Raw genomic sequence first — 26,784 nt, 5'->3', positions numbered from 1 at the left:
TACTCTGGCAACTTGTACTGCACACAGTTTCTAAATGTCAGGGCACATGGGATTGCTTGATGTGCAAATAGGGTCACAGGAGATTTCTACACTGATATACATTCAGTTGCAAGTTTATTAAGTAAACTTAGTTAAATCTCATGCAGTCTTCTAAAACAACAACTATGCAATAAATCCTACTTTTAAGAAGCTTAAAATGTTCAGTATTGACACTGTTAAGAGAGGTGTTAATTCAACTGTATCAACTGATAATTTTAGATGATATGGTCTGTGGTGTTGAACTGTTGCATTATACAGAGGGGCATCAGTATAAAGCAATACAATTCAACACTACAAACTACATCTTCCGAAATGACCATACAGTTTAATCAATTAGGGCTGCAACTAATGATTGATTTAATAATAGATTTAATCTTCTGACTTTTTTTTTTTTTGATTAATCATGAATTCCACTAAACTTAAAAAAAAAAGGCCTCTTCACATGTCTGACCAACTGACCAAAACCTTGCCTATTACTCAACTATCACATAGTTGCTTTATTTTATTTCTGTTGAAATTGAAATATGTTATTATTTCTTTACTATGAGTGTCCTCCCAGCTGTATCATTATATTAGTCCTGTTATACATTGTATAATTTAACATCTCCTCCTTCAGTGTATAACTCTTGCTTTTTCAACTTAGCATTTAGCCTAAATGTTAACGGAGAAAAAATCTTTAGTTATTTCAAATTTCAAGTTTTCATCCACCATTGATGACAATGCACTGCTAAGCAGAGGACTAACTTCTTGACAAGGCAGATAAAGAGTATGTAGTTAAGATTTATATATACCTGACACCTGGAGTATAGAAGGAAATTGAAGCTGTAGTTCAAGAGACAACATCTTAATGAACTGAAGTTTACATTCTTGCTATATTAAAAAAAAGGATACATGATTATGTAGTAATATGTGAAGATATGACATATTTTTTATTGTATTGCACCTACTTCACACTTGGACCTCACTCCCTCCTCACCAAAATGGCCGCCGTTATACAGTCTTATGTTCTCGGGCCGTTTCATCCCTCAACGGTTGTTTACGGTTGCTAGGCAACGTCCAAACGCCGTGGGCAGCGCAGCCGAATGAACGACGAGGGTTATCAACATTATGTCTGTAAATATTTCCGCCTTAACTCTGCTTTATTTACATTTTTTCTCAACTGTTTTTTTTTTTTGACTATTTTTCTCACCTGGTGTATGATGTCTTCTGGTAAACAAGCTCGTCTCAGTGGACTTTCAGATGTGAACTCTTTGTTGGCTAGACGTTAGTAGGGCAGGGATTTCCTGCTGCAACTCACCTCTGTAGACATGCATTTATAAATCAGAACTGAATATTACCTTTTGTTTTTTCCGTTACCTGCTCACAAGCCAACTGCTGTGGAGTGAATGGTGAGTCATGGGGTCAGAGTCAGTGAAGGTGGTGGTCAGGTGCAGGCCCCTGAATGACAGGGAGAAGGCTCTCGGCTCTAAGATGGTGCTGTCCATGGATCTGCGCCGCTGCCAGTGCTTCATTGAGAAGCCTGGGGCCGTGGATGAACCGCCCAAACAGTTCACCTTTGATGGGAACTACTTCATTGACCAAACCACTGAGCAGATGTACAATGAGATTGCCTATGCTTTGGTTGAGGTAAGCTCCTTGAAACAGTTTTGACTCTGTTTTTTGTTTTCAATGCAAGCACAAAGCAACAGTTTGCAGATGTAGGCATTACAAAAGTAGCTCACTGGTCACTGGACACCCTCAGCACATCAGTTGCCTATATCTTATTGCTACTGATTGCAGACCTCATTATTTACTTAACAGTCTGCTGTCAGTCACTTGTGAAGGTCAGCAGGGTGTTGCTCCTTTTTAAAGAAGCTTTATGCAAAAGGTCACCAATGCACTATTTTTCTTTTTCAAATTTTTTTTTTTTCAGGGTGTCACTGAGGGATACAATGGCACAATTTTTGCCTATGGACAAACTGGAAGTGGTAAGTCTTTCACAATGCAGGGGGTGTCCGAGCCTGCAGCCCAGAGGGGAGTCATCCCGAGGGCGTTTGAACACATCTTTGAGAGTATTCAGGTAGGCAGGGCAACTGTTAATTGTGCCACACATATATTTCATGCAAAAAGTGCAAAGACCTTGTTTGTGAAACTTTTTCTGTTGGTGCAATCTACATACTTGCTTCAGTCTAATGATGAGGCCTATCTAAGCAATGCATGCTCAGAGAGAATAATATTATGCTTGTATGTTTATGTGCAAGCTAGTGTGCAGAAAATACCAAATTCCTGGTGAGGGCCTCCTACTTGGAGATTTACAATGAAGAAATCAGAGACCTTTTAGGAACTGACACCAAACAGAGATTGGAGGTAAGTCTCTTAAAGCACTGTTGTTTCAATAAACAAATCAGGATATACTGTGTAACATTAGAAGCCAAAGGGATTAATGTTCTTTGATAAATACAATGATAATGAAACCTGTTTCTCAGACTATTCTGAAAGTGAAAACAGTGCTTATGTTTTGCACACAAAACTGTAAGAAGTTGCCATGGTGATTTCAAAGAACAGAAGTTGCATATACAGTTCCTTGAAGGTGAAGGTGTTTGAACAGGGTGACACATTTTGATTGTGTGTGTGAATGCCCTAGCTGAAAGAGCACCCAGAGCGTGGGGTGTATGTGCGGGACCTCTCCTTGCACACTGTGCACAGTGTGGGGGAGTGTGAGAGAATCATAGAGCAGGGCTGGAGGAACCGGGCAGTGGGCTACACGCTGATGAACAAAGACTCCTCCCGCTCTCACTCCATCTTCACCATCCACCTGGAGATCTGCAACACTGGTGAGCACACACATAATTATACAATACCTTTAACACACTGAGCTATATATCTAATATGTTAATATGTGGTAAAGAAGTTTTTATTTGCATAAACCCGAGTTTTTAGAGGCATGTGTTGCTATTGTGTGTGATAACGTCACCAGCAGCAAGTTAAAGAACAATTCCACCTTCTGATATCATCAAGTCGTTATGTTTACGATGTCTCAAGACCTTTGTTGTGGTGAGAAATTGTTCTTTTCGGTGTACCAACTTTCCACTGAACTGTTATTTCCTGCATGACTTGTTTATAAAGACCGTAAATATGTTGGTTTCACATAAAAATGTGGATGATTGACAGGTAGCCAACATGTTTGTTAACACAAAAAGCGCCGTGTCTCATGGCTGCATTGTATACTGCTTTATTAGCTATATTGTGTGGAGAAATTGCTATTACTGTCTCTACTAGGATGGATCACTCATCTGTGATTTACATGTTGGTGCAAAAAGGACAGCCAGTTATACAAAGAATAAGAAAGCAAAATACTGGTCAATTTATTTATAGGACACATTAAAGAGTGTTTTACAGAGAGATGTCAATTCTTATTAGTTAAAAACACAAAAATTATTACAAAATCTAAATAAACAAATACTTGCATAAAAAGAACACAATAAGCATATTTCTCAGAGAACTAATAAATAGTAAAAAGACAGTGTGAGCAAGCACTGTATGTTTGCATAATGACAATCAAAAGAGATGGTTATAGACAGGTATTTCTTTAACAATGTTTGTATCTAAGTGATTTTTTTTTTCACTTAATACAAGATACAGAAACTTTAAAGTTGTATTTTCTTTACATTCTCTTTGTCATCCACATTCTCAGATGCAGCTGGCCAGGACCATCTACGAGCAGGTAAACTCAACCTTGTTGACCTGGCAGGAAGTGAGCGTCAGTCTAAAACTGGAGCTACCGGTGAACGACTGCGTGAGGCCACCAAGATCAACCTTTCCCTCTCGGCCTTGGGTAACGTCATCTCTGCCCTGGTGGACGGACGCTCCAAATACATCCCCTACCGGGACTCCAAGCTGACCAGGCTGCTGCAGGACTCTCTGGGAGGAAACACGCGCACCTTGATGATCGCCTGTCTCTCCCCTGCAGACAACAACTACGAGGAAAGCCTGAGCACGCTGCGCTACGCCAACCGAGCCAAGAGCATCCAGAACAGACCTCGTATCAACGAGGACCCCAAAGATGCTCTGCTCCGAGAGTATCAAGAGGAGATTAAGCAGTTGCGGGCCCTCATCTCAGGCCAGCTGGGCACTGCTAACCTCTCAAGTAAGTGGTATATTTTATCTTTTGATATAAACAACATATCTTTATTTTATACTGCTGAAAAATTTAAATGCACATATTGAGAAAATGTTCACTTGTATTTGCTTTTCTTGCTGAAGAAAATTCTTGCTTTTTTGTCCTTTTGTCACGCAGCTCTGCTGGCTGGTCAGCTGTCTGAAGAGTCCCCTGATCTTCCTTCAAGGCCACAGTCGAGCACCGCAGAGGCAGGAAAGGAAAAGATTAAAGAGGCAACTACAGATCGTTCCCACACCAATAAATCACTTCACATAACCACATGTAATGTATAAGGATCAAGTGATTTATGGTCTGTATTCTGCTCTCTCCACAGGAGTACGAGGAGAGGCTGGCCAAGTTGCAGGCTGAGTACGATGCAGAGCAGGAATCCAAGGCAAAGCTGCAGGAGGACATTGCAGCCCTGCGTTCCTCTTATGAATCCAAACTATCTAATCTGGAGCAGGCCCGAGCCAGCAGGGGGAGTTCTGTCCCCAAGAATGATGACAAAAGATCATCTGCACACAACAAAGAACCATGTAAAGAGTTTATAAATTGGTTTCAGTGCTCACTTTTATGTCAAATAGCACTAGTGAATCAACACTCCCGATAAAGTCTGAACAAAAAGCAAGATGGTTGTTTTTGACTGCTTTGTGTATCAAGATTTCTTGTTACTGTCTCTACACCCTGTTTGCTGACACTGCTGGTTTGTTTCCCAACATCAGTGAGCTCGAGCTGTATGACGCAGGTCGCTGAAGAAGAGCTCTGCCTTAAAACTGATGCGGTGTGCCACACTGCAACTGGAGAAACTCCTCTGACCAAGGTACTGTCCACTACCGCCAAATTACCACTAACCAATAAATAATAAAAAAAAAGATTTTCACTGCTACATTTATGCAGTGATACTGATCATATCTGTTTTGTAGTTATTTATCACCCTATTTTAAATTTTATTTTAAATTTACCAAGTAACTACACATTTTTATTTTATAATCACAACTCATCCACAGGTTTCCCCCTTTGACAGTTATGCATCTCCTTTTTGTATTAGTCCTTACCCTTGCTTTTTTAAATATGCTAATTCCCCTAAATTCATACAAGCTCTCTCTGATTTCAAACAGCCTTTGAATGCTGTTTGGTGTGTGGTTCTGACATGAAAATAAACAGTGGATTATTAGAAAACCTAATGGATGTTATTTCCTCGTGTTGGTGATCCAGCTTGCTGTACCCTGTGCAGAAGTTGGTGTCCAAAAAAGTCCAGGGGGAGATGGACCTATACACTCACCTGACGCCACCACAGCAGAGCCTCTGGACCAGAAGCATGTGCTGGAAAGGTTTGTTCTTCTTCTATGGTGAAACTGCACACACATTTTACATACGTAGTTGAAACTGTCAGTCAGAGACCTAATAGCTGGTCCTTACCATCAGCACTGCTTGTACTTCATGATAAATGTCTTTCTTAATAGTGTCTTTTCAACATTGTACATTATACCAGGAAAATAAGCAGCTTCAAGTGCCTCTTCTTGTCAGGCACTTGAAGCTGCTGTTGTTGTTCTACTTCCTCCCTGCCCATGCATCATTCCTGTTCATCTCTCTTCTCCACAGGCTGCAGCAGCTGGAACAGGAGGTGGTGGGTGGGGAGCAGGCCAGGAACAAAGAGTTACAGCAGAGACACCGGCAGAGGAAGAACCTTGCAGACCAGAGAAAAGTCCATCTTATCTGCGCTCTGTCAGAGAACAGTGAGGAGAGTGAAAATGTGCTGTTGAACGTCTACAACTCCATCCAGGAAGAAGTTCATGCAAAAAGCCAAATTCTGGTCAAGGTCCAGGGCAAGGTGGGTCACTGCGGTTGTATGACAAATGTGACAGGATGTATGGGACATTTTCAAAAATGGATCTGGCCCCTGACAAAGGAATATACTGTATATTATGGGTCTTTTGTAGACATTTGTAATATATAATTGTTCTACCCTAAAAAAAAAAAAAAATCCCCTGCTCTGAAAATAATAATCCAATTTTCATAGGAAAAATTTCCATTTTGCTACTCTTTATTGTCGATGCAATAACAGCTGAAACTATACTTTTCATGAAAGCTTTTTTATTCATCCAGCCTCATGCATCATTATTAAGCATCTCAGAGTAGGAATAGTATTAACTGTACTAACTGTTCCAAAATTCTCACAGTGATGCATATTTTCCCCTCTTATTACGAGGCTTGAGAGTAAAAGTATTTAACTTAACAGAAAATTAGGAAGCTCATGTCTCCTCCTGGATTGGCTGAGTTAGGAAGTAAAAACTGCTGTTTTATTGCACATCAAATCTTCAAAACCATGCAGCATTTTCCAGCTGTGTTCAGGGTGTGCAGTACATAAGACCAACAAGAGGTTTGCACTAACTGTTGCTGGATAATGTGGAATCAAAATTGCAGTCTTTAAGCTTTCAGTGCTGAATTGTATGCTCTGCCCTTCAACCATAAAGACACATTAATATTATGAAGAGTACAGTCTAGACCTGCTCTATATAAAAGGTTCTGTGAAATAACTTCTGTTATGATTCGGAGCTGTGCAAATAAAATTGACTTGACTTGATTAACCTGTTATGACAGTTGAGAGCAGCCAAACTGGAGATCCGGGACCTGCAGGCAGAGTTCGAGGTGGAGAGAGACGACTACCTGGCAACAATCCGCCGGCTGGAGAGGGAGGGGCAACTCCTGAGCAGCCTGCTAGAGCGTATGGTTCCCCTGGTGCGGCGTGACTGCAACTACAGCAACCTGGACCGCCTGAAGAAAGAAGCTGTCTGGGACGAGGATAGCGCCGCTTGGAGGCTGCCGGATGTGATGGTGCAGAAAACAACACTGCCTTCAGGTGCACCATGTGAAGGGGGGGGGGGGGGGGGGGGGGGGGGGCATAGAGAGACTAAGTAGATGCTTATTAGGTTTTAGAAATGACACAGATTCTTTCCCTTAAATACTATCTTGCTTTGTTTCTCTCTCATAGCAGTGCATCCAAAACTTTCAACTCGCAGAGGCTCAACTGCTGATAGTGGAGAATCATTCATGGTGTGTTTATGTGTTTGTTTCATACGTCATCTTTCACTCACATGTACTGAAACATTCACACAGCCGTGCTCCTTTGTGTTTTTGGCAGGTGGAAGAGGACAGGTATAAGGAAATGCTGGACCGCAGTGACAGTGAGAACATCGCCAGCAGCTACTTCAAGTCAAAGAGAGCCAGCCAACTGATGGGGGGCGACACTACCAAGGGACACGGTAATACCAGGACCTTCAGGTCTTCTCCACTGATCACTAACTGGGCTTTCTTTACATTTAGAAGCATCAGTTCTTTGAGGTAGAGCAAATGCAAACAATGGTATAAAAGTAACCATGTTTAGATTGGTGAGAGTTTAGAAAAGCTACCTTTTTACAACTAAGATGACCTTCTGCAGCACTCACATTTTACATTTAGGCATTTTCCCTCATATGTTGATCTTACCCATTTGACGGAGCTCTTCTTCCTACAGCCATCCACTCTCCTCCCCTGGTTAACGGGGCGGCCCACCTAACAATGAACAGTTCCACCGTGAACCCACCCGTCAACTCAGACTCCATCCTGCCGCGACCCTTTCGCCTGGAGTCGCTGGGTGTCCCCGTGTCCAATGGTAAGGTGAAGCGCAAAAAAAGCAAAACTCACATCCAGAATGAGGGGTTTTGAGAGGACTGTGAATTCCCATGCCCTATACACACTAACACATCTCACGATCATCTATTTTTGACATAAAGATTTTATACAACGTGATTGATCACATATAGTGGATAATAAATTATCAAATATTGAACTTTTGATAACTACTGCTAACCAGAAATGTATAGAGTGGACAGTCCAGTTGTGTCTTGTGTCACACTTTGAATGTAATTTTGAGGAAAATGCTACCTATGTTATGATACTATTTGTAAGTTTTTGCACTGTACTTTAAAAACTTTTGATTCAGGCACTGTGAAACTCAAAGTTCAGCTACTGTAACGTTTCTTTTCTAAACTATTTTCCTGTTGTTGATCCTAAACCACAATTTTAATCCGTTCCTTATCAAACATTTTAAAACTCTGCATTTGCTGCTGAATAGATACAATAAATAAATGAATCCACTTCAAGGCTAATTTCATTTACTTTACAAAAAGCCATTTAAACTTCACTTGTTTCGGGTGTGATGAAAAGTAATAAGATCTGAGCCAATGACATGTCAGAACAGTCACAACAAATGGGTGACTCCACTGTCACAAATGGGTCACAGGAGCTGTTGTCAAGGCACCAGTGTTGACAGGTAGTAGACACTTATCTCATGTTACATATGACCTCTGGGGTCAGCACTGTGCATTTTGTGTGGCTATTAAACCCTGATAAAGAGAGAGAACCCTTAATTAGAGCCAAAACTGTGAATCATAAGAATAGATTTTGATGTTAATATTGAAAGTTTGCATAGATTTCTTTTGATTTGAAATAATCCCATGATGGAGTCTGTCTCTCCAGTGTGGGAGCTGCAGCAGATGCACAAACTGCAGCCTATCCTTTTTTCTTTTTTTTCTTCCTCTGACGTTGTAGTTGCATATGTATCTCTAGTGATTAACGCAATCCTTTCCGCAGCTTTCTTCTCTGTCTTAGTATCACATTTCTAACTTTGGCAATGGCCTGATTTCTACATCCATTGTTTAATATTACTTGACTGGCAGAGACCCGTGTCAGTTTCAAAATTTGACACCCTTTATTTGCCCACGTGCAGACATACTAGACACAGGTACAGGTCCATTAGGCGAGGTGCTTGCCTTACTGAGAAGATAACACTATAGAAGGAAACTGTAAATGTCTCTTGCAATAGTCAACCACACACTAATTCCATTGAGGCTTCGGTACTGTTACATAAGAATCGCCTAGCCATTCAAATAAGTCAGTACGAGGAATTAGAAGTCTTCCATGCAAGGGATATCAAGAGGACAAAGAAAGGAAAGCACCGGTTTGCTAAGTTCACATGGAGGTGGGGCTCAGGATAATCGGATAATGGAAGAACAGCTGAGCAGGCTTTCTCATCGCCCGAGTGGCCTGTAAGATGAGTAGTTTGACTGATAGTCATTCTGTAAGTGGAGTGCTGGGTGAAGCTGAGAGGTAAAGTCACTTGCAGGTTTACAGGGATGCGATTTGACTTAAAAGGGTTTTTGCCTCTTTGTGACTGTTGTTCAACCGCTCAGTCTGAAAGGGCAAACCATTTAGAGCTCAACTTAATTACATGTCAAAGTGAAACAGTCCACAAGGCGTGGCAACAGTTTCAAAAACTAGGCTTAACAACTCAAAAATTTACTGTATTTTCTCACTTGCGCAGAAACAGATGACTGCTGTAATACTGTGCTTAGATGTCATGATAAAGATTTCAATATGTAATATATTACATGCAGATTTTTTTTATTTTCAGTGATGACTTTATGGAAATGGTAAAGAGCTGGTAGAAATAATCACATTGTCATTTTTTTTCACTCATGAACATCTCCAGTATTTAAACCATGAAGGCAGTCACATGAACCCACCTTGTCATACATGTTTTGAGACCATCTAAACAACATATACAGTTTAAAATTATAGTAGAAACAAATCTGTGCGCTACTGGTACATCAGATCTTAATAATCATGTAATTCTGATAGCTACTATAGTTTAGAAAAGACTGAAAAATCACCCCAAAACATTTTCAGAGTTTTGTTTTATAATAATGATCAGCTGCATAAACTTTTTTTTGCGGCTTTGCTCCAAGTAATGTTCTCAAGGATCCACTTATAGGCACATCTGTGAATTGCAAAACAATCAGTAACGTTAAAATTCTCTTGATTGGGGTTGATGTTTCCTTTAGGTACAAGTAGAGTGGAACAGCGTGTTATGTACTGTTATGTAATGAGGAAGGAACAAGATTCATAGAAAACCACACTGTGGCTTGCTTTCAGTGTGTCACCACTATTCTAAAGTAGGATTTTTTTGTGCACACCAAGGCTTACTGCAACGTAATTTCCTACATCTGAATTAGGACAAATAATTTCTTATAGCCCCAAAAGTGAGTATACATACTAGTATATGCAAAACTGTATTTTAAACATTCAGAAAACCAATGCCGCATCTGATTTGGAGATTTAAGGGTGAAGGACTATAGTGATGTTTATACTGCTTACTTTTTCCATATGCAGTCTTAGGCTGATTTGGTGTCCTGTTGCGCCTAACTGAAATTTGTTACAGTAAACACAATAAGAGATTCTGGTTAGACACCATTTTCAACAAATATGGAGAGCATCAGGGGTTTGATGTGTAAGGTGCATTTCCAGATACTCTTCAGACCTACAGTACAATAGTTGGGGAAAAACTGCCCTCAAGTAAGTAAAATAGCATGACCTAGATTAAAAGTGCTGTTATTTCCTTTTAAGTTGTTCTTCTTCATCCTCATGCTTAAATTTGCCAAAGTGTCAAGTGCCAAGTTCCCGCTTAATGCTGTAACTCTCTTTAATCTGATGGTACTCTTGAACTCTCTCTAAGCACTGCATTTAAGCAGGCAGACTTCTGTTGTTTACCAGTTTTCAGTCTTTGAGCAGTCCAAGCTTTCTGAGCGCTTCTTTTCGATCAGCTCCCATCCCAGGCACCACCATCACAGTATATGCAACTGCGTTTGAAGGTTTGTGGGAGGCAGGCTGAGCTGTAGTGGTGGTTTTCACTGGCTCGGCTGCTGTCATATGTCCCAGTTCAGGACAGTTTCCACCATTCCTGTAGCTGTTCACGGTAGCAGAGCGCTCCAAACCAGCTGCCTTCAATCCATTGGATTGGACAGGATGTGATGCAGATACAGACTGTTGGTCACGTCTTGAGTAGTTATGGAAACTGGCACTGCTCTGCAGCAGCTTGTTCTTAGGCTCTGTGGGCACTTGAGAGTAACAAAACGATGGGCTTCTTGATGGATTACCGTTAGATGGACCTTTTGTATATCTCTTAGGTGTTGGGTCCAAAAAGGAGTGAGATTTAGGGGGAGATAGGGGGGCTACTATCCTATTTTCTGGCTGTTGGTCGTTCAGGAGCCCAAGCTTCTGCAAAGCTGTCAGTCTCACCACCTGGGGATCTGTCGCATGCTTGACACTGTATGAAGAGTCTGAGGTTATCAAAGCTTCGTTTGGTGGTTTCACAGATGTGTTGGCAGGAATCTTTTTGAGTTTAGGGGCCACAACTGGAGGACTTGTCTTAGACTTGGAAGACTCAGAGTGAGATCTCTCAGATCTTGGCAGGTTTCCAAGGTTTGGACCTTCCATTGAAGAAGGAAGGCGCTTGTCCAAGTCTATAGTATGATCAACTGTGGGACACAAAGGGGTCTTCTTTGTGGAGGCACTCCTTCGCAGATGAACAAGTGCCTCGTAGGACAGAGGTCCTCTAGGTAAAGGACTCTCAGCTGCCCTAAGTGAGTTATCTCTCGGTTTGGTGGGAGGAGGTATCACAACATTAACCTCCAAAGGTACAGGGGGAGTGACAGGTTTCTGGTTGTGTTTGTGACCAGGTTTGCTGCTTGAAGGAGTGAACTGAGGCTTGGAGTAGAGGTTTTTGTCTGGAGGAATGCCTGGTTTAGTACTGGGTACAGAACACATAGTGCTGCTCGCCATAACAAGAGGTGTAGGAACCAGGTAGCTCTGCATGGGCTTAGTGTCAGCATTTTCCTTGATTGGCTCTTTAGAGGCAGGTTTCTGTGAATCTGATAGACAGACGAGCACGTTTGTTACTGGAAGTACAATGCATTACTGTATTTCAAAGATTGATTTCTAATTCTGCATCTGTTTCAAGAGATTAACTCACTGTTCAGCTTGCTTTTGCTCATGGAGGCTGACAGGTCAGCCAGTTTGGTAGCAAGGTTGCCAGGGCTGGGCAGTAGGTCAGGCTCGTCATTGGACAGTCCACTGTCCTCCTCAGTATCCAAAGACTCAATAGTCTCCTCCAAAAACATGAGACAGGCCTTCTCTTCAGCAGACAGGTGCTCCAGACTATCATCGCTCTGTAATACATAAAACAATTTAGATATCCCAAAAGAGACATAAACTCTCAGAAACTGAATAACAGAAGAATTTACATTTCTTTTATATAAGAATGCTTGAGGCTCTAAACCCTTGACTTCTAAATGTTATACAAAGTTAATAAACCAGATTCAATCCTTAATTTTTATGGTTCAGATTTGTTTCAGTTACCTACATGTTTTTTGTCTCAATATTTCATGTTGTTTTGTATAATGTAGAAGATCTATTCACATTCTGAGATTCAGGTAAGGTCAGTTACTTACAAAGACAGAATTGGCACTGACAACGCTGTCATAGCTGCCAGCACTGTCCATGCCAGTCATGGTCTCCAATCCAATGCCACCTGGCCAGGTATCGCTTTTGGGCATCTTAGTACCCTACTTATCCAAGGTTAGTGGCACAGTTTGTTGAGTTTCACTCTGTGAAAAGTAAATAAATGGAGAGTTAAATTACAGTTTAAATTGTTCCTCTACAACCTTAGCAGAGTGAAAATATTCTTTTAAAAAATAGTGTGAAGTAGATTCCTTTAAATGGACCATACCATATTTTAACCACATTGTTTATACTTTGCTTCTCTTAACCATTTTCTGAGTTTTTTTTTTATTTTTTAGATGCCCCCTCTTCTACACGGTAAAATAATGTTTTTAAGAGTAAATTAAACACATGGACTGAGTCAATTAGAAATGGAAGATAATCATAGAGTCTGATAAAATGTTTAAATAAAAAAGACTGCAACATTTAGTAACAGGGTGAACTCCAGCATGTATTTTTCTGGATCAACATATTATAAAAATTCAAGGCGCTGACCAAGTCTAATTTTAATTCTACAGGACAAGAAGCTCTGGCATGACATTGTCTTTTAGCTGTATAGGAATTTAGACTTTGATTTCCTTTGTTTTTCCTTTGTTTCCTTTGATTAATAAGTGACAGTATGGTGTGCACAGGCACTGATTAACAGGACATGGCTTGGAGTTAGGGAAGCTGGTAAACATTGGTTTACAAAAAAAAAAAAAAAAGGGAGACATGGGGAAGAAGGAAAATTAGCTGCTGTGTGTGACCAGTAATCAGCACCACAGAGGTCTGGACAGCTCCGGATCAGGCTGATCCGTGTTTATGAATAGCTCAGGATTAAATATAAACAGTGTCAGACATGTAAAGATAACCCAGAGTTATGTTCTGCAATGCTATTAGCCTGTGCTGCAAGCATGATGTACATTGGTTGGGTTGTGTAGGGCTGGATGTTTTGATCAAGAATTGTAACATACTGCAAAAGAATCTGTATTTACAATATCAATTCATGACAAGAGTGCACAACTGTAGACTTCATACATCATCATGCCATTAAAGAACAACAAATGTGTCACAGCATTATTGTGCTACATGCATTGTCACCCCAGAGGAAAATGTCACAGGAGAATGTTAAAACTATTTCTTAAGAAGTAAAAAGGGTTTAACGCAACTCAAATCTATTACAAGTGAATTAAAACTGTCCAAAGTGGGCCTTTAGATCCTCTGTATTATCAACTGTTTAAACCTAGTCTAGTTAGCTAATTCGCTGCATTAAATTTATGTTTTCATTACGTAAAAATTTCTTTGCTCACAGGGACAGTATAGAATCAGACTGGATTACATTGTGGGCAAACTCCTACACCCATCACTTAAGAATCAACCACTGCATAACAGCAACCATTTTAGTGCAAGACAGGAAGTTCATGTCATTATTTTCACAGCATCTATATTTGCTTAGTGTTCTACTAGGTCTTATTTTCTGATATTATAGCCTGTGAAACTCCCAACAGGAACTTTTCAAAACAATGTTACCGTGCAATTGTAACATAATTAGGGAAAAAACAAATTAAATGCAACGTAATTCTGGTGGATAATCTAAATTAATTTTCATACTTTTACTGGCAAAAGCTATTTGCAGGGGCTGCCTGGAAATGCATCTAAAAGAATACAGTATGCCTGGCATATGGTTCACAGTATTATAAAAGGACACATAGTCTGTGTTGGCTAAACCACTACAATGGCTGCATGTTTGTTTACACAAGTAATGCATGATTTTATTAGGCTATTTTCTAGATTTCTGAATGGCCCCGTCGCTCCCTCAGACCTGTCTAAATATCATCTCATAGCCATGTGTCACATCCTGTGTGACCCTGTGATGCCTCTCACATGGACATGAGCTTTCTAGAGGCCTGGTAGAGAATGACAGAGTATCATAGCTTAGTCTGTTTCTGACAGATATCTAACTAGTCCTCTTGCTGCATGTGACTCAGATTACAGCCCACATGCCACTCCTAATCTTCCTCAACCGGATCAATTTCCGACAGGGTGGAGGGCAGCAGTAATGATCTCCTGAAAGCTATATGATATCCAGTGTGACCGTGTTGTCTTACTGTAACAGTCTGGTATTTGGCTGTTTTTCTTCCCCTGGATAAAGCATCAGTTTTAGGTGGTGAAATAAAAAGAGTATGTAAATTGTAATACTCTGACTAGAGATTGGTTTCCTCCTGGGGATGCTAAAATGTAGATACTTTGTATAAAAGCATCTTCCGCATTTGTTTAACTGTCATTTGAGCAGGAGATTTATACCACAACAAACAAAAAATTTGAAAATTAACACATTTCCCTTTACTTTTACTGTACTTTTACTGGTATTGTAGAAATAGAGCTGGAGTTTTAGTATAAAGGAACTCCTGTCTGATCTGAGTGATTGAAATTCACTTTTGGATAAGTTTCAGCACCTGAGAGGGAAGGGCTGCTACTTAGACCAGGGGAAGCACAAAAGCACTCCTGTTCACTATTCATGGTTTGCAATGTCATCCCATCTCACCAGGCCGTTCCGTAAATGTCCCCATCTGTCCTGCTGCATGCAAGTCAGGATATGAATCTGAACAGTGGAAAAACTAAGATAACGCTTTATATACCTGACACAATCTGGCTTGATCCCATGCAGATAACCAGAGCAGCTGCTGTGGCCTGGAGATTATTTAAAAATAATTTGTATTTTGAGTTGGGTTTTCCCCTCTCATAACAAAACCTCACACTTATAAAACTGTGGTTAGTCACTAGCCCCTGTACAACTTAACATTGTGGTATATTTTGATCTGTGTTTATATGTAGACTCCTGTTAAGACAGTAGCAACTGCCATAAAAAAAAAAAAAAACATACTGAGCTTAGCAAAACCATGTGATGCATAGGCTGAGGCAACAAATTTAATTGCCATGTCAAACTCCTTCCAGCATTAATCTCTGACACAATAGCACAGTGTTGTTTTGATTGCGGCTATAAAAGAGACACTGCCCAAGGTTTTATTATCTTTAACCTCCTAGGACCTGGCGTCCACATGTAGACCACAATACTAACTTTTTCTCAACAAGGGCCTGGTGACCACATATGAGGATATTATACTGCCACTCAGTAATCGAAATTTAAAACTAATATCCTCATATGTGGACATCATTTTTCTCAGGTCCCAATCAGCCTAAATAGCAAAGAGAAATTAAAAATGCACGCCATGCAAGAGTTCGGGTCTTAAGAGGTTAATGCACTGTCTGAAAGGGATTATGCAACTAGGTGAAACCATCCCTGTTTAGTTTTTCAAGTTCCGTTTAACCCTCACTACCTGACCTGCAACCCTCTGCCTTCACATTCATCAGGGGTCCAAGTTCATTTGGCTATTTTTCATTTTGTAAAGACTATTACAAAATATACAAACATCCATTGATCAAAACGTGTATAATATACATAAGACTGCTTTTACTCCAGTCCCAAGAGACCCCTGAAACTAGTCTACAAATAATACAAAGCCTGACTTCACACTATATGACATTTCTCAATGACATCAGATATAGCTACAGTGTGACGCCACAAAAAGTTGAAGTCGGAGATCATCATGTGGCAGAAGACACATTTTTTTAAAACGGGATTCTTTAGAAAATGAAAAATGTTGAAATTAATCATAATTTAAAGCTTAAGCACAGGTTGACACCTTTAACCCCGATAAGTGCCATGAATCACCATTAACACCAGAAGATAAACACGATTTAAACTAAGATATTTAAAATAAGTACTGACCACAAAGTTGTCCAAAATTGCAGCTGTCGACCACCTGTTTGACTCTCCGCGCATTAGTCAGTTATCCATCTTCTGCTTCTTATGCCACTGAGTGAGGACGCGGTGGGTGAGCGGCTCTGAGATACCTGCATGAAGGACTTTGTGCCCTAAGCTTTTAGCCAATCAGAGAGCAGCCTTTTCCTTAAGACGCGCGAGACCTCGTCGTCATAGCTACACCTGCAATAATCTGTTAATCAGTATCTGTTTCAAACTCTCTCTCTCTGCAAACAGTAGCGCGTGTGGTCGGGGGGCGTTTTAATCCACTGATAATAACCCAGACTCGTTTAAAATGCAATACAAAACAATTAGTCGTTACTTCACAAGAGTTGGGAGCAGTGTTCACGTTAATCTAGGAACCGTTAACCCGTGGTAGACAAGGTTTGCATAAAGCTTCTTCTGTGTGACCACACAAACTAAATTATTTTCTATATATATATATATATATATATATATAAATATATATATATAATTGTCTATAAATTGTCTCTTTTAATAGTAGCTGCTACAGTTGGTCAAACAGTCAGTTGAACAAATCTTTGATCCTATTAAGGTAAAAATAACATGTAGGTAGTGTAATCCCACTCTGATGGCACAGGATCAGTGTTGTTCAGCCAAACGGGGCTGATCTCTAGTGACCAAGGATTGACTACGAGTTATAAATAGAGATGGTTATATCCGTTATCTATTTGTATCCATCACTACAAAAATAATCAGAGCCACTTAAAGTAACACACATTTCTCTCATTGTTTTGAATGGACTGTAGTGTTTTTAAGATTGTTTTATTAGTTTTCTGTAAAGGTTTATATTCATTTAGACATGAGAACTGTGAAGCAATATTAGCTTGAAGTGAGTTTTGTCACAATACAATTATATGGATAAATAGACATTATATAAGATCCATACCTTTGATGATAAACTAGTCAAGTAGAATGATAACAATCATAAAAACAGTTGTTACAAAACGACTCGTGTACACATCATCGGCTATAACTTTTTATTGTGACACAACACTGAAAAAAATCAAGTAAATCCAGTTGTTCTGTAGTGCTTTATGTGCAACATTCATTGTTATTGTCCTTGAAGAGTCATGAGAACTTGGTTAATACAAAATACAACAAAGCCGTTTCATAGTTTCACTTGTATGCAAGCTGATTAATCCATTATTACTGTAAAAATCAAACAAACTACCTAAGGTAACAGATAAGGGAAAAAAAATCATAGTAATTCACATTCAAACAAAGAAGTAATTTGACATATTCGCGTTGCCTTTCGTTTATTCCTAACACCATCTCAGAGTCTGAACCAAGAAAAATTCTAACAGAAAGTCCCAATCAATCCTCCCTTGACAAACTTAAACTTTTGGCATCAACTCTGTACCAATATTGCCAAATACTGGTTCTGAATAATAAACTGAGCTTCAAGGAAAAAAAAAAAAAACTGATATCTTAATGGCCGCCTCCGATTACACATTTTTGACCCGATGTTTAGCATACATGAGTGCATGCTTCATCCTTTTAGGCAGTGAGTTTCCAATGAATAACCAAAGAGATGATGCCTGACTTTAGCTGAAAATGAGAGAACATCCTCCAGTTGTGCAAAACATACAGTGGAACAGAGTGGCAATATTTGGACAAGCACTACAAATTAAACCAAAACCTTTACTCACAGTTCCCAAACACCCCGACTGTGAGATGAAAAATTCTAATTGAAAAAGTTAAAGATTAATGCTTAATGTTGATTAGCAAAGCACATAATGTATGGATTGTACCTGAACAGTAAATGCATTAAGTGAGCAGGACTTCTCTCACACAGCGTAGCTTACACACACTCGTTTTAGACTTGTAGTTAATTCACCCTGCATCCTCTCACCATGATCTGTGTTCTGAAATACAATGCTCAAACACCCCCTCATGACCGCTTAAGTGTTTTTCAAACTATGCAACAATATTTTTAAAAAAAACAACTGGTTTTTAAAAGATTAGTTCTTACAGCATGACATCTGAAAATTACACACCAGAATTAAAAATTACACTCCTGAAAACCTGTCGTACCAATGGAGAAAAACAAAGCACTACAGGTTTTGTAAAATAGTTTTCAGCACCATTATTTATGTATTTATTGTTTAAATTTAAAACAAGCTCACTGATAAACGATGATGCAACATTAAAAAAGGGGGAAAAAGTCCCACATAAGTAATTAGGCTAATTTTTGATTACAATTTGCAATATGATAAATCTATTTCAAAATACATAAACTCAATCTCAAACCTCATTCACACTGGCCACTGCTCAGAAAATTCAAGGTGATGTCGCAAATAGCACAATTGTATGAAGATGATTCTAGCATGGCATTAACAACGCCCAACTGTGCTCAACAATTCAGACATCTAAAGTGAACCAAATTATCAGCTTTAAGTACTGGAAGAGTTCCTGACAAACCTCTGTCCACAAGGGAAATATAAAACATGCTACATAACCAACATGATGAATAACAGTCAAACTTGGTGTGCTGCATTTAAGACAACAGTGAGTAGGACCACATCATAGTACAAATAATTCTTAGTGGTTGTTTAATCACTCTTTGCAGTGGGGTTTTATCACATATATAAGTTCAGTCAGTCACAGGTAACTATTAGCAAGTTGGTGCATTTTCTAACTGACAACACATCAGCCACTGTTTGGTTTGTCTCAATACAACCCAGACATCGAGTAATCGAAACAGATTAAAACAAATCCTAAGAATTGTTTGCATAATTTCCTGGCCCAGGTTAAACAGATTTGAAACCATCCCTAACAGGCCAACATGATGGTTTAATGACATCAGAGCTCTGCAGTAGCGTTTCTGACTTTGAGAACTGACAGCAGTTAAAAAATAATACTGAACAGGTTAGAGGCTGAACACAGTGTCTGCAGATTCTCCATAGATGTCGCTAGACAATGTGAGGTAGAGGATCACACAAGCAGACAGACAGACAGACAGACAGACAGACAGACAAAGTTGTCAGACATGGGGCACAGGTTTGGTGGTGGTTGTATTTGTGAGAGGGGAAAAAAGACTTAACAATGTTCATACTTCCCCAAAATTAGTGTGGCCTGTCTCCTTGGCATGCTCCCGAGCTTCCTTTTGTCCAACCAGGCCTGTCTGGCACACCATGCAGCGCAATGCAAAGCGGTTTACGTCCGTGAACTGCCGCTTGCGGCGAGCCTCGTCTGCCAGCTCGAGGGCCTGGGCCAGGATTATGTCATCTGTGGTGGAGAAGATAGTCTGGGGCGGGGTGTCAGAGCCGGGGTTTTCTTTCTGCAGCGGGTCATAGTGGATGCCGTCATAGATGAGTAGTACACGTTTGTGGTAGCCAGCATCCTCCCCAAATCGATCAACTCGGACTGTCTGAGTGTCCACCACACAGATCTCACACTGGTAAAACTTGGACAGGATGGACACCTCAATGGCTCCTCCCCAGGTGTCGTCGCGTCTTATCCAGGAGCAGTACTCCTCGTTGGTCTTTCCCAGCACCGCTTCACAGTAAGCTGCAGGGTCACTCGACACAATTTGGGCAATGAGGCCTCGCATCTCAGGAGCACAAGCAGGGTCATATACGCCACCTTCCACCACATAATACACACTGGTGAAGAGGCAGGAGTTGTCAGCTGGGACCACTCGACGTGCCAGCACAGGTGAGGCTTCCAGGCGTGGTGTTTTAGTCACAGTGGGATGATCCTGAGGCTTTGGCTTGTTTTTTTCTTCCTCAACAATGAGTGTGTCTCCTGTGAGGATAACAAATCAATGATACAACTGAGCTCAGCCTGGTCAGACTTTGCTTGACAACGTGGAGAGGAAAAAACATTATATTGATTATAGATATTCAATTTAATCTTGTGCACATATTTGAAACGTCTCAAAAAAATCTGATTGCAAAAAAGTGTATATAAATGGGTCAGTTCACCCAATTACAAAAAATAGTGTGCCATGGTTTTAAGATTTCCATCTGATATTTCTACCACAACTGCAATACAATGAAGGTGAACTGAATTTTGTTTGGGGTGCACAGCAATGAAGAATGAAAAAAATTTCACAGCATTTTTTTTTTTTTGCAGAAACAGTGTCCTGGTTCCTCTGGATAATCCACGAAATACTGTCCAGAGCTACAAAAACCTGAACTTAAATGTAAAATCTGTCATTCTACTTATGTCTTGAAAAAAAGGTTTCTAACATATAATAAAATAAAATAATATCAACAATAAATGATGTGATTTTTTCCCCATGTTATCTGTATATTTTTGATGTTTGACACACACCTGATTTGATGGGGTAATCCTTGAGGTGAGCATCTCCATTTCGAAGATCAAGGCTGGAGGGTGGGTAACCAACCATAATTTTCTGCACATCACAGGGGATACCAGTCAGTTCCTCCACCTTACTCTTCAGCTCTTGGACACAGGACTGATGAGTCAAGCCCTGCATTATGTGGCTCCCATTTTTGGTCTTACAGCGAAGCCTCAACATCCTACCTACAAAAATGTGAAAACAAATCTGAATTTAACTCATATCTGTAACAATGAAAGTACTTGGTATACAAATGACTAATCCACCATGGCATTTGTTGACAAGAGATTGAACTATCAAGAGGACACTTGGTAAAAATCTCAATTCATAAAGAATATTAAATAAAATTTCTGATAAAGTTTTCTTTGTTGCTATAAAAGCCTATCTGGAATACATCAAATCTTAATCATATCCAGCCATTTCTGCTGCTGTCATTCTAATGTTCAACCACAAATATGTACCAGTTTCAGGTCTAGACAGGTGTTTCCATTATTTTGTCCCTCATTTATTTCAATGACAGCAGACTAAATAACAGAAACACCTCTTTGTATAATCCAATAGGCTACAGTTCAACAGCATCACAAACTACATCCTCCAAAATGATCACAGTTAAATCAACACCTCTCAAAAGCTATTTAAATAAAACGGAACATTATAACCTTCAGGGAGGTAGGATTTATTGCAGGATTCGACTGCATTACTTTTAGCTAGAGATACCTAATAACCTGGTAAACTTGATATATACTGTATGTAATTAATTCCTGGTTGCCATCTTTATTTGGACGGAAGAATGCTAACATACCTAATCAAATTAATTAACATTTCCAATTTACTGCCTGGAGCTGGTGCAACAGCAGGATAGGTGACCTGGTTATTAGAAATGTCAAATAGATCCTTTAAATGTCATAAACGCAGTTTGAGTTACGTTTTTTCACGTTTTTTTCTTTGAACTAAAATAGTACCTCAATTCATCAGTACAAAATGTCAAAATGTAGTAAGAGTGGTTATGTGAGATACAAACTGGACATAGGGAAGAGCCAGAAACCAAGAAGAAATACTATACATGAAATTGTAGTTTGCAGTTTTAAGTGCCGAGTCATAAACATATAGCTTGAATTGTAAATCCACTAGTCATGGTAAATTATTTGTACTATGTAATTCGTCTAATAAGTACATTGTGCAGGGATTCAACGACTTTGAATCAAGTAAACAGTTACTTTATTTACATGTTGTTGAGGTTATGTAAAGTTATCTAGCTTGGAACTTATCTGCTTTACCATGTAGCGATAAGCCACATTAGCTTGACTCTGCTAATTGTATATAATAGTCAATGTTACACCGAAGGCAGGTCGGATAGTCTATATTGTGCTAGCCGTTATATTATAGTACTGCTTTCTAAATAGACGTATAACAATTAAACTGCTGATGGGCAGCAGCAGTAGAGTAAAACACCTGACAGCGACATTGCTTTGTTTTATTTTCTTTGTTCCAGCAGTTAACTCAGCAATAAGACACACAGATAGCGAACTGAGCTAGGAACTATCTGCCAAGCAAGAAAAACTGAATTATGTGGGGCCACTTGTTACTCAACTCGACAAATAGTCGCGCTGTTAGTGACATTTATTCTAAAAGTGTATGAAAGAAACATAGTTGCCCGTATTCAGGCACAAATTAATGTTAATGTTTGACGGGTAGCTAACTGTATCATGTATCATCTGCTAACCTTAGCATGCTAGCCTGACCATTATCTTGGCGTGAATTGGACAGTATTTTTTCAAACGTTTCGCATCCAAATAAACTATGGTAAATTCTTTTACCTGTCAGGCGACAAATCTTTACACGACCAAGTGCATTAAGTGGTATGACAATGGGCTAAGTTGTTTTGTTTCCTCACCTGCCGTGGACTGCAGCCCTGCCTGAAACAATAAACATCTAGTGAGACCGCTGGTGTGTGGGACGTCACATACGTCTGTATGACATCATGACGCTAGCTGTCTTCTACCGTAAATTCCCTAATAGATGCAACCGAGTTTTTGAGCTACAGTAATATTTAATATTTACAGTATTTGTTATGCCACAAATAAGCACATTGAGGCCTCCTGTGTTTGCAGTGTGTGCAAAACACACTGTAACTACTTTCTTGAGGCATTTCTGTTCATGTCATGTTTAATAATGACATTGAAATATGTAGCCTGACACTGATGCATCATTTTACTGTTGTATCTGTTTAAACTGGAGCTAGTTGTAACCACCACCAGTTAGTTAGTTAAGCCCAGTGGTTCCAAATCTAAAGGCCCCTTCATTAATGTTTATTTAAATTTAGTTTAACCATGTGAGAAGTTTAGAGGGCAAGTCACTCTTTTAGTGAAGCTGCTTACAACTCATATAAATTTGTGACCAACTAGACACACTTTTTTGTAACGTGTCACATGTCAAAATGTTTGGAAACCACTGATGTAATCTTTGACAATGTGTTGTATTTTATATCATATTTTTTTAATACAAAGTCTTACAAAATCTTTATTTCAAAATCTTAATCTGAAAAGTAACTGGAGGAGTTAAAAGTACAGTATTCCCTCTGAAAAGTAGGCATCAGTGGCAGTTCTAACTTGTATGTTGCCCGCATGTTTTTATGACTTTTTTTTATCCCTTACAGTAATATGAAATTTTTGTGACTTTTTTTTTAGCCTAAGTACACCGTGACCCTTTTTATGCCTTATTATACTATGACGTTTTTATGACGTGTTTTATGCCTTATTATAATATGAGATTTTTTTGACTCATTGTACTATGACCTTTTTATGCCTTATTGTACTATAACATTTTTATGAAGTTTTTATGCATTACTAAAGTTTGATGTTTTTATGACTCACAATACTACGACATTTTTAGGCATTATTATACTGTGACATTTTTATGACATTATTTATGCCTTACTATACTGTGAAGTTTTTATGACGTTTTTTATGCCTTGCTATATTATGATGTTTTTATGCCTTTCTATACTATGACGTTTTTGTGACTTTTTATGCCTCACTATACTATGTCGTTTTTATGACTTTTTACGCCTCACTATACTATGACATATTTGTGACTTTTTAAGCCTTACTATACTATGTCATTCTTATGCCTTACTATACTATGTCATTTTTATGTCTTTTAAGCCTTACAATACTGTTGTTTTTATGCCTTACTATACTATGACATTTTTGTGAGTTTGTATTCCTTACTATACTATGTCATTTTTATACCTTACTATACTATGTCGTTTTTATGACTTTTTATGCCTTACTATACTATGACGTTTTTATGCCTAACTATACTATGTTTTTTTATGACTTTTTATGCCTTACTATACTATGTCGTTTTTATGACTTTTTATGACTTTTTATGCCTTATTATACTATGACGTTTTTATGACTTTCTTTGCCTTACTATACTATGATGTTTTATGCCATGCCATATTATGACGCTTTTATGACATTTCATGCCTTACTTTACAATGTTTCATTGATCTCCCCAGTGGTTTTGCTTGTATTAACTCTTTGTTCTCTTGTGCTCCAGAAGCCTTCGGTCTCCAGTTGTCCCTCGTGTTTCCAGAGTGTGTTCATTCACTTACTTCTGCTCTCCAGTGTCCTCTATACTCCTGGCTTGTGTATTCACCAGACACCTAGATTCCCTGTACCCACTCCCTGTCTGCATGCCCCATCACTATTGCCTTTTCCCCAATACATTCACTTGCACTGTTATTGCTTTTGTGTTTTCTGTTTTCTGTTCTGTATCTGCTCTGGAGTCTAACATCAGTTCATCACATTATCAACATAACAGTGACAATTGTATGCCTTTCTTGGCATCTGTCATGACTTAAGATACTATGATATTTTCATGGTTAACTATAATATTATATTTGTATGCCTTACCGTACTATGAATTTTTCATGCTTTACTGTAAAATGACATTTTTTCTATGTCGTTTCTATGATTTTTTATGTCTTCATAAACTATGTCATTTTCATGCCTTTTATGCCTTACAATATTGTTGTTTTCATGCCATACAATACTATAATGTTTTTATGACTTTTTATGCCTTATTATACTATGACATATTTGTGACATTTTATGCCTTACTATTCTGTCGTTTTTATGCCGTACTATACTATGACATTTTTATGACTTTTTATGCCTTACTATACTATTTAATTTTTATGCCTTATTATACTATGACGTTTTTATGACTTTTTATGCCTTATTATAATATATCGTATATCTGACTTTTATTGCCTTACTATACTATGTCATTTTTATGACTTATTATGCCTTACTATACTATGACATATTTGTGACTTTTTATGCAATGCTATACTATGACTTTTTATGCCTTACTATACTATGATGTTTTTTATGACTTTTTATGCCTTAATATTCTATGTCGGTTTAATGCCTTACTATACTAAGACATTTTCATGACGTTTTATGCCTTACTATGCTAAGGCATTTCATATGCCTTTTATGCCTTGCTATACCATGTAATTTTTATACCTTTTATGCCTTACTATGACGTTCTTATGACTTTTTATGCCTTACTATTCTATGTCGTTTTTATGTCTTACTATACCAAGACATTTTCATGACTTTTTATGCCATACTATACTATGACATTTTTTTGACTTTTTATGCCTTATTATACTATGACTTTTTAAGCCTTTTTATACTATGTTGTTTTTATGCCTTAGTATACTATGTCATTTTTATGTCTTTTAAGCCTTACAATAGTGTTGTTTTTATGCCTTACTATACTATGAAATTTTTATGACTTTTTATGCCTTACTATACTATGACGTTTATATGACTTTATGTGTCTTACTATACTATGACATATTTAGGACTGTTTATGCCTCACTATACCATGTCATTTTTATCCCTTACTATACTATGATATATATAGGAATTTTTATGCCTCACTATACTATGTCATTTTTATGCCTTACTATACTATGACATTTTTATGACTTTTTATGCCTTACTATACTATGTCGTTTTTATGCCTTACTAGACTATGACATTTTTGGACTTTTATGCCTTACTATACTATGTCATTTTTTAAAACTGTTTATGCCTTACTATACTATGACGTTTTTATGACTTTTTATGCCTTACTATACTATGTCATTTTTTAAAACTGTTTATGCCTTACTATACTATGACGTTTTTATGACTTTATATGTCTTACTATACTATGACATATTTAGTACTTTTTATGCCTTATTATACCATGTCATTTTTATCTCTTACTATACTATGTCATTTTTTTGACTTTTTATGCATTACTATACCATGACATTTTTTTTGACTTTTTATGCCTAAATATACTATGACAAATTTTTATACTTTTTATGCCTTACTATACCATGTCGATTTTATGCCTTACTGTACTGTCATTTTTATCTCTTACTATACTATGTCATTTTTTTGACTTTTTATGCCTTACTATACCATGACATTTTTTTGACTTTTTATGCCTAATTATACTATGACAAATTTTTGACTTTTTATGCCTTACTATACTGTCAATTTTATGCCTTACTATACTGTCAATGTCGTTTTCATGCTTTATTATACTATGACTTTTTTTATGACATTTTATGCCTTGCTGTATTATGCCGTTTTATGACATTTTATGCCAATCCCTGTTTGTATTCCCCATCACTATTGCCTTCTCCCCAATAAATTAACATGCACTGTTATTGCTGTTGTGTTTTTTGTTCTGTCTCTGCTCTGGAGGGTAACATCAGTTCATCACATCATGAATATAACAATGACAATGTTATGCCTTTCTTGACGTTTTTTTTAGTTGCCTTACTATTCTATTTCATTTTTTTGACTTTTTATTCCTTACTATACTATGTCGTTTTTATGCCTTTCTAGACTATGTCATTTTTATGCCTTTTGTGCCTTACTATACTATGACTTTTTATGCCTTACTATATTATGACTTTTTTATGACTTTTTGTGCCTTACTATACTATAACATTTTTATGACTTTTTATGCCTTACTATACTATGACTTTTTATGCCTGACTATACTATTACATTTTTTTGA

The 26,784-nt window shown here is 38.3% G+C and overlaps 3 protein-coding genes across 4 annotated transcripts; 1 reads left to right on the top strand and 2 right to left on the bottom strand.

Annotated features, from left to right (window-relative positions):
* Nucleotides 1-653: 653 nt before the first annotated feature.
* kif17 (kinesin family member 17) lies at nucleotides 654-8,319 on the top strand. Its single transcript, XM_023414065.2, has 14 exons — nucleotides 654-1,665; nucleotides 1,952-2,098; nucleotides 2,284-2,385; nucleotides 2,663-2,852; nucleotides 3,713-4,165; nucleotides 4,316-4,410; nucleotides 4,512-4,713; nucleotides 4,900-4,997; nucleotides 5,393-5,508; nucleotides 5,780-6,008; nucleotides 6,779-7,037; nucleotides 7,170-7,231; nucleotides 7,320-7,440; nucleotides 7,692-8,319. The coding sequence occupies exons 1-14, from the start codon at nucleotides 1,435-1,437 to the stop codon at nucleotides 7,880-7,882; spliced, it is 2,496 nt and encodes an 831-aa protein (XP_023269833.1). The 5' UTR covers nucleotides 654-1,434; the 3' UTR covers nucleotides 7,883-8,319.
* A 1,283-nt stretch (nucleotides 8,320-9,602) lies between these two features.
* LOC111660672 (specifically androgen-regulated gene protein) lies at nucleotides 9,603-16,405 on the bottom strand. The gene is made up of 4 exons (XM_023414028.2): nucleotides 16,323-16,405; nucleotides 12,505-12,660; nucleotides 12,027-12,222; nucleotides 9,603-11,925 (listed from the first exon to the last, which is right to left on the bottom strand). Exons 2-4 carry the CDS (start codon nucleotides 12,607-12,609, stop codon nucleotides 10,772-10,774), a joined length of 1,455 nt encoding a protein of 484 aa, XP_023269796.1. The 5' UTR covers nucleotides 12,610-12,660; nucleotides 16,323-16,405; the 3' UTR covers nucleotides 9,603-10,771.
* A 937-nt stretch (nucleotides 16,406-17,342) lies between these two features.
* Nucleotides 17,343-22,634, bottom strand: yod1 (YOD1 deubiquitinase). Of its 2 annotated transcripts, none has more exons than XM_023414066.2 (3): nucleotides 22,580-22,634; nucleotides 20,658-20,870; nucleotides 17,343-20,126 (listed from the first exon to the last, which is right to left on the bottom strand). In XM_023414066.2, exons 2-3 carry the CDS (start codon nucleotides 20,863-20,865, stop codon nucleotides 19,429-19,431), a joined length of 906 nt encoding a protein of 301 aa, XP_023269834.1. In that variant the 5' UTR covers nucleotides 20,866-20,870; nucleotides 22,580-22,634; the 3' UTR covers nucleotides 17,343-19,428. The 2 variants fall into 2 exon arrangements, with proteins under 2 accessions (XP_023269834.1, XP_023269835.1); XM_023414067.2 differs by having other exon boundaries at nucleotides 22,503-22,608.
* Between the last annotated feature and the right edge of the window lie 4,150 nt (nucleotides 22,635-26,784).

This window comes from Seriola lalandi, unplaced genomic scaffold (assembly GCF_002814215.2).
Source record: "Seriola lalandi dorsalis isolate HSWRI2012SDOR001 ecotype SW California unplaced genomic scaffold, Sedor1 jcf7180002054520, whole genome shotgun sequence".
Lineage (NCBI taxonomy): Eukaryota > Metazoa > Chordata > Actinopteri > Carangiformes > Carangidae > Seriola > Seriola lalandi.
Note: the sequence above shows the minus strand (reverse complement) of the source record. Positions and strands in the feature narration are given on the sequence as shown.

Excerpts from the sequence above, each read along its gene's own strand:
- LOC111660672 (XM_023414028.2), bottom strand. The coding sequence starts at position 12,609 with ATGCCCAAAAGCGATACCTGGCCAGGTGGCATTGGATTGGAGACCATG. Across the intron at positions 12,223-12,504 it reads TCAGTGCCAATTCTGTCTTT|AGCGATGATAGTCTGGAGCA; the intron begins GTAAGTAACTGA and ends TATGTATTACAG. Across the intron at positions 11,926-12,026 it reads GAGCAAAAGCAAGCTGAACA|ATTCACAGAAACCTGCCTCT; the intron begins GTGAGTTAATCT and ends TCTGTCTATCAG.
- yod1 (XM_023414066.2), bottom strand. The coding sequence starts at position 20,865 with ATGTTGAGGCTTCGCTGTAAGACCAAAAATGGGAGCCACATAATGCAG. Across the intron at positions 20,127-20,657 it reads GGATTACCCCATCAAATCAG|GAGACACACTCATTGTTGAG; the intron begins GTGTGTGTCAAA and ends TTATCCTCACAG.
- kif17 (XM_023414065.2), top strand. The coding sequence starts at position 1,435 with ATGGGGTCAGAGTCAGTGAAGGTGGTGGTCAGGTGCAGGCCCCTGAAT. Across the intron at positions 5,509-5,779 it reads CAGAAGCATGTGCTGGAAAG|GCTGCAGCAGCTGGAACAGG; the intron begins GTTTGTTCTTCT and ends TCTTCTCCACAG. Across the intron at positions 7,232-7,319 it reads ATAGTGGAGAATCATTCATG|GTGGAAGAGGACAGGTATAA; the intron begins GTGTGTTTATGT and ends TGTTTTTGGCAG.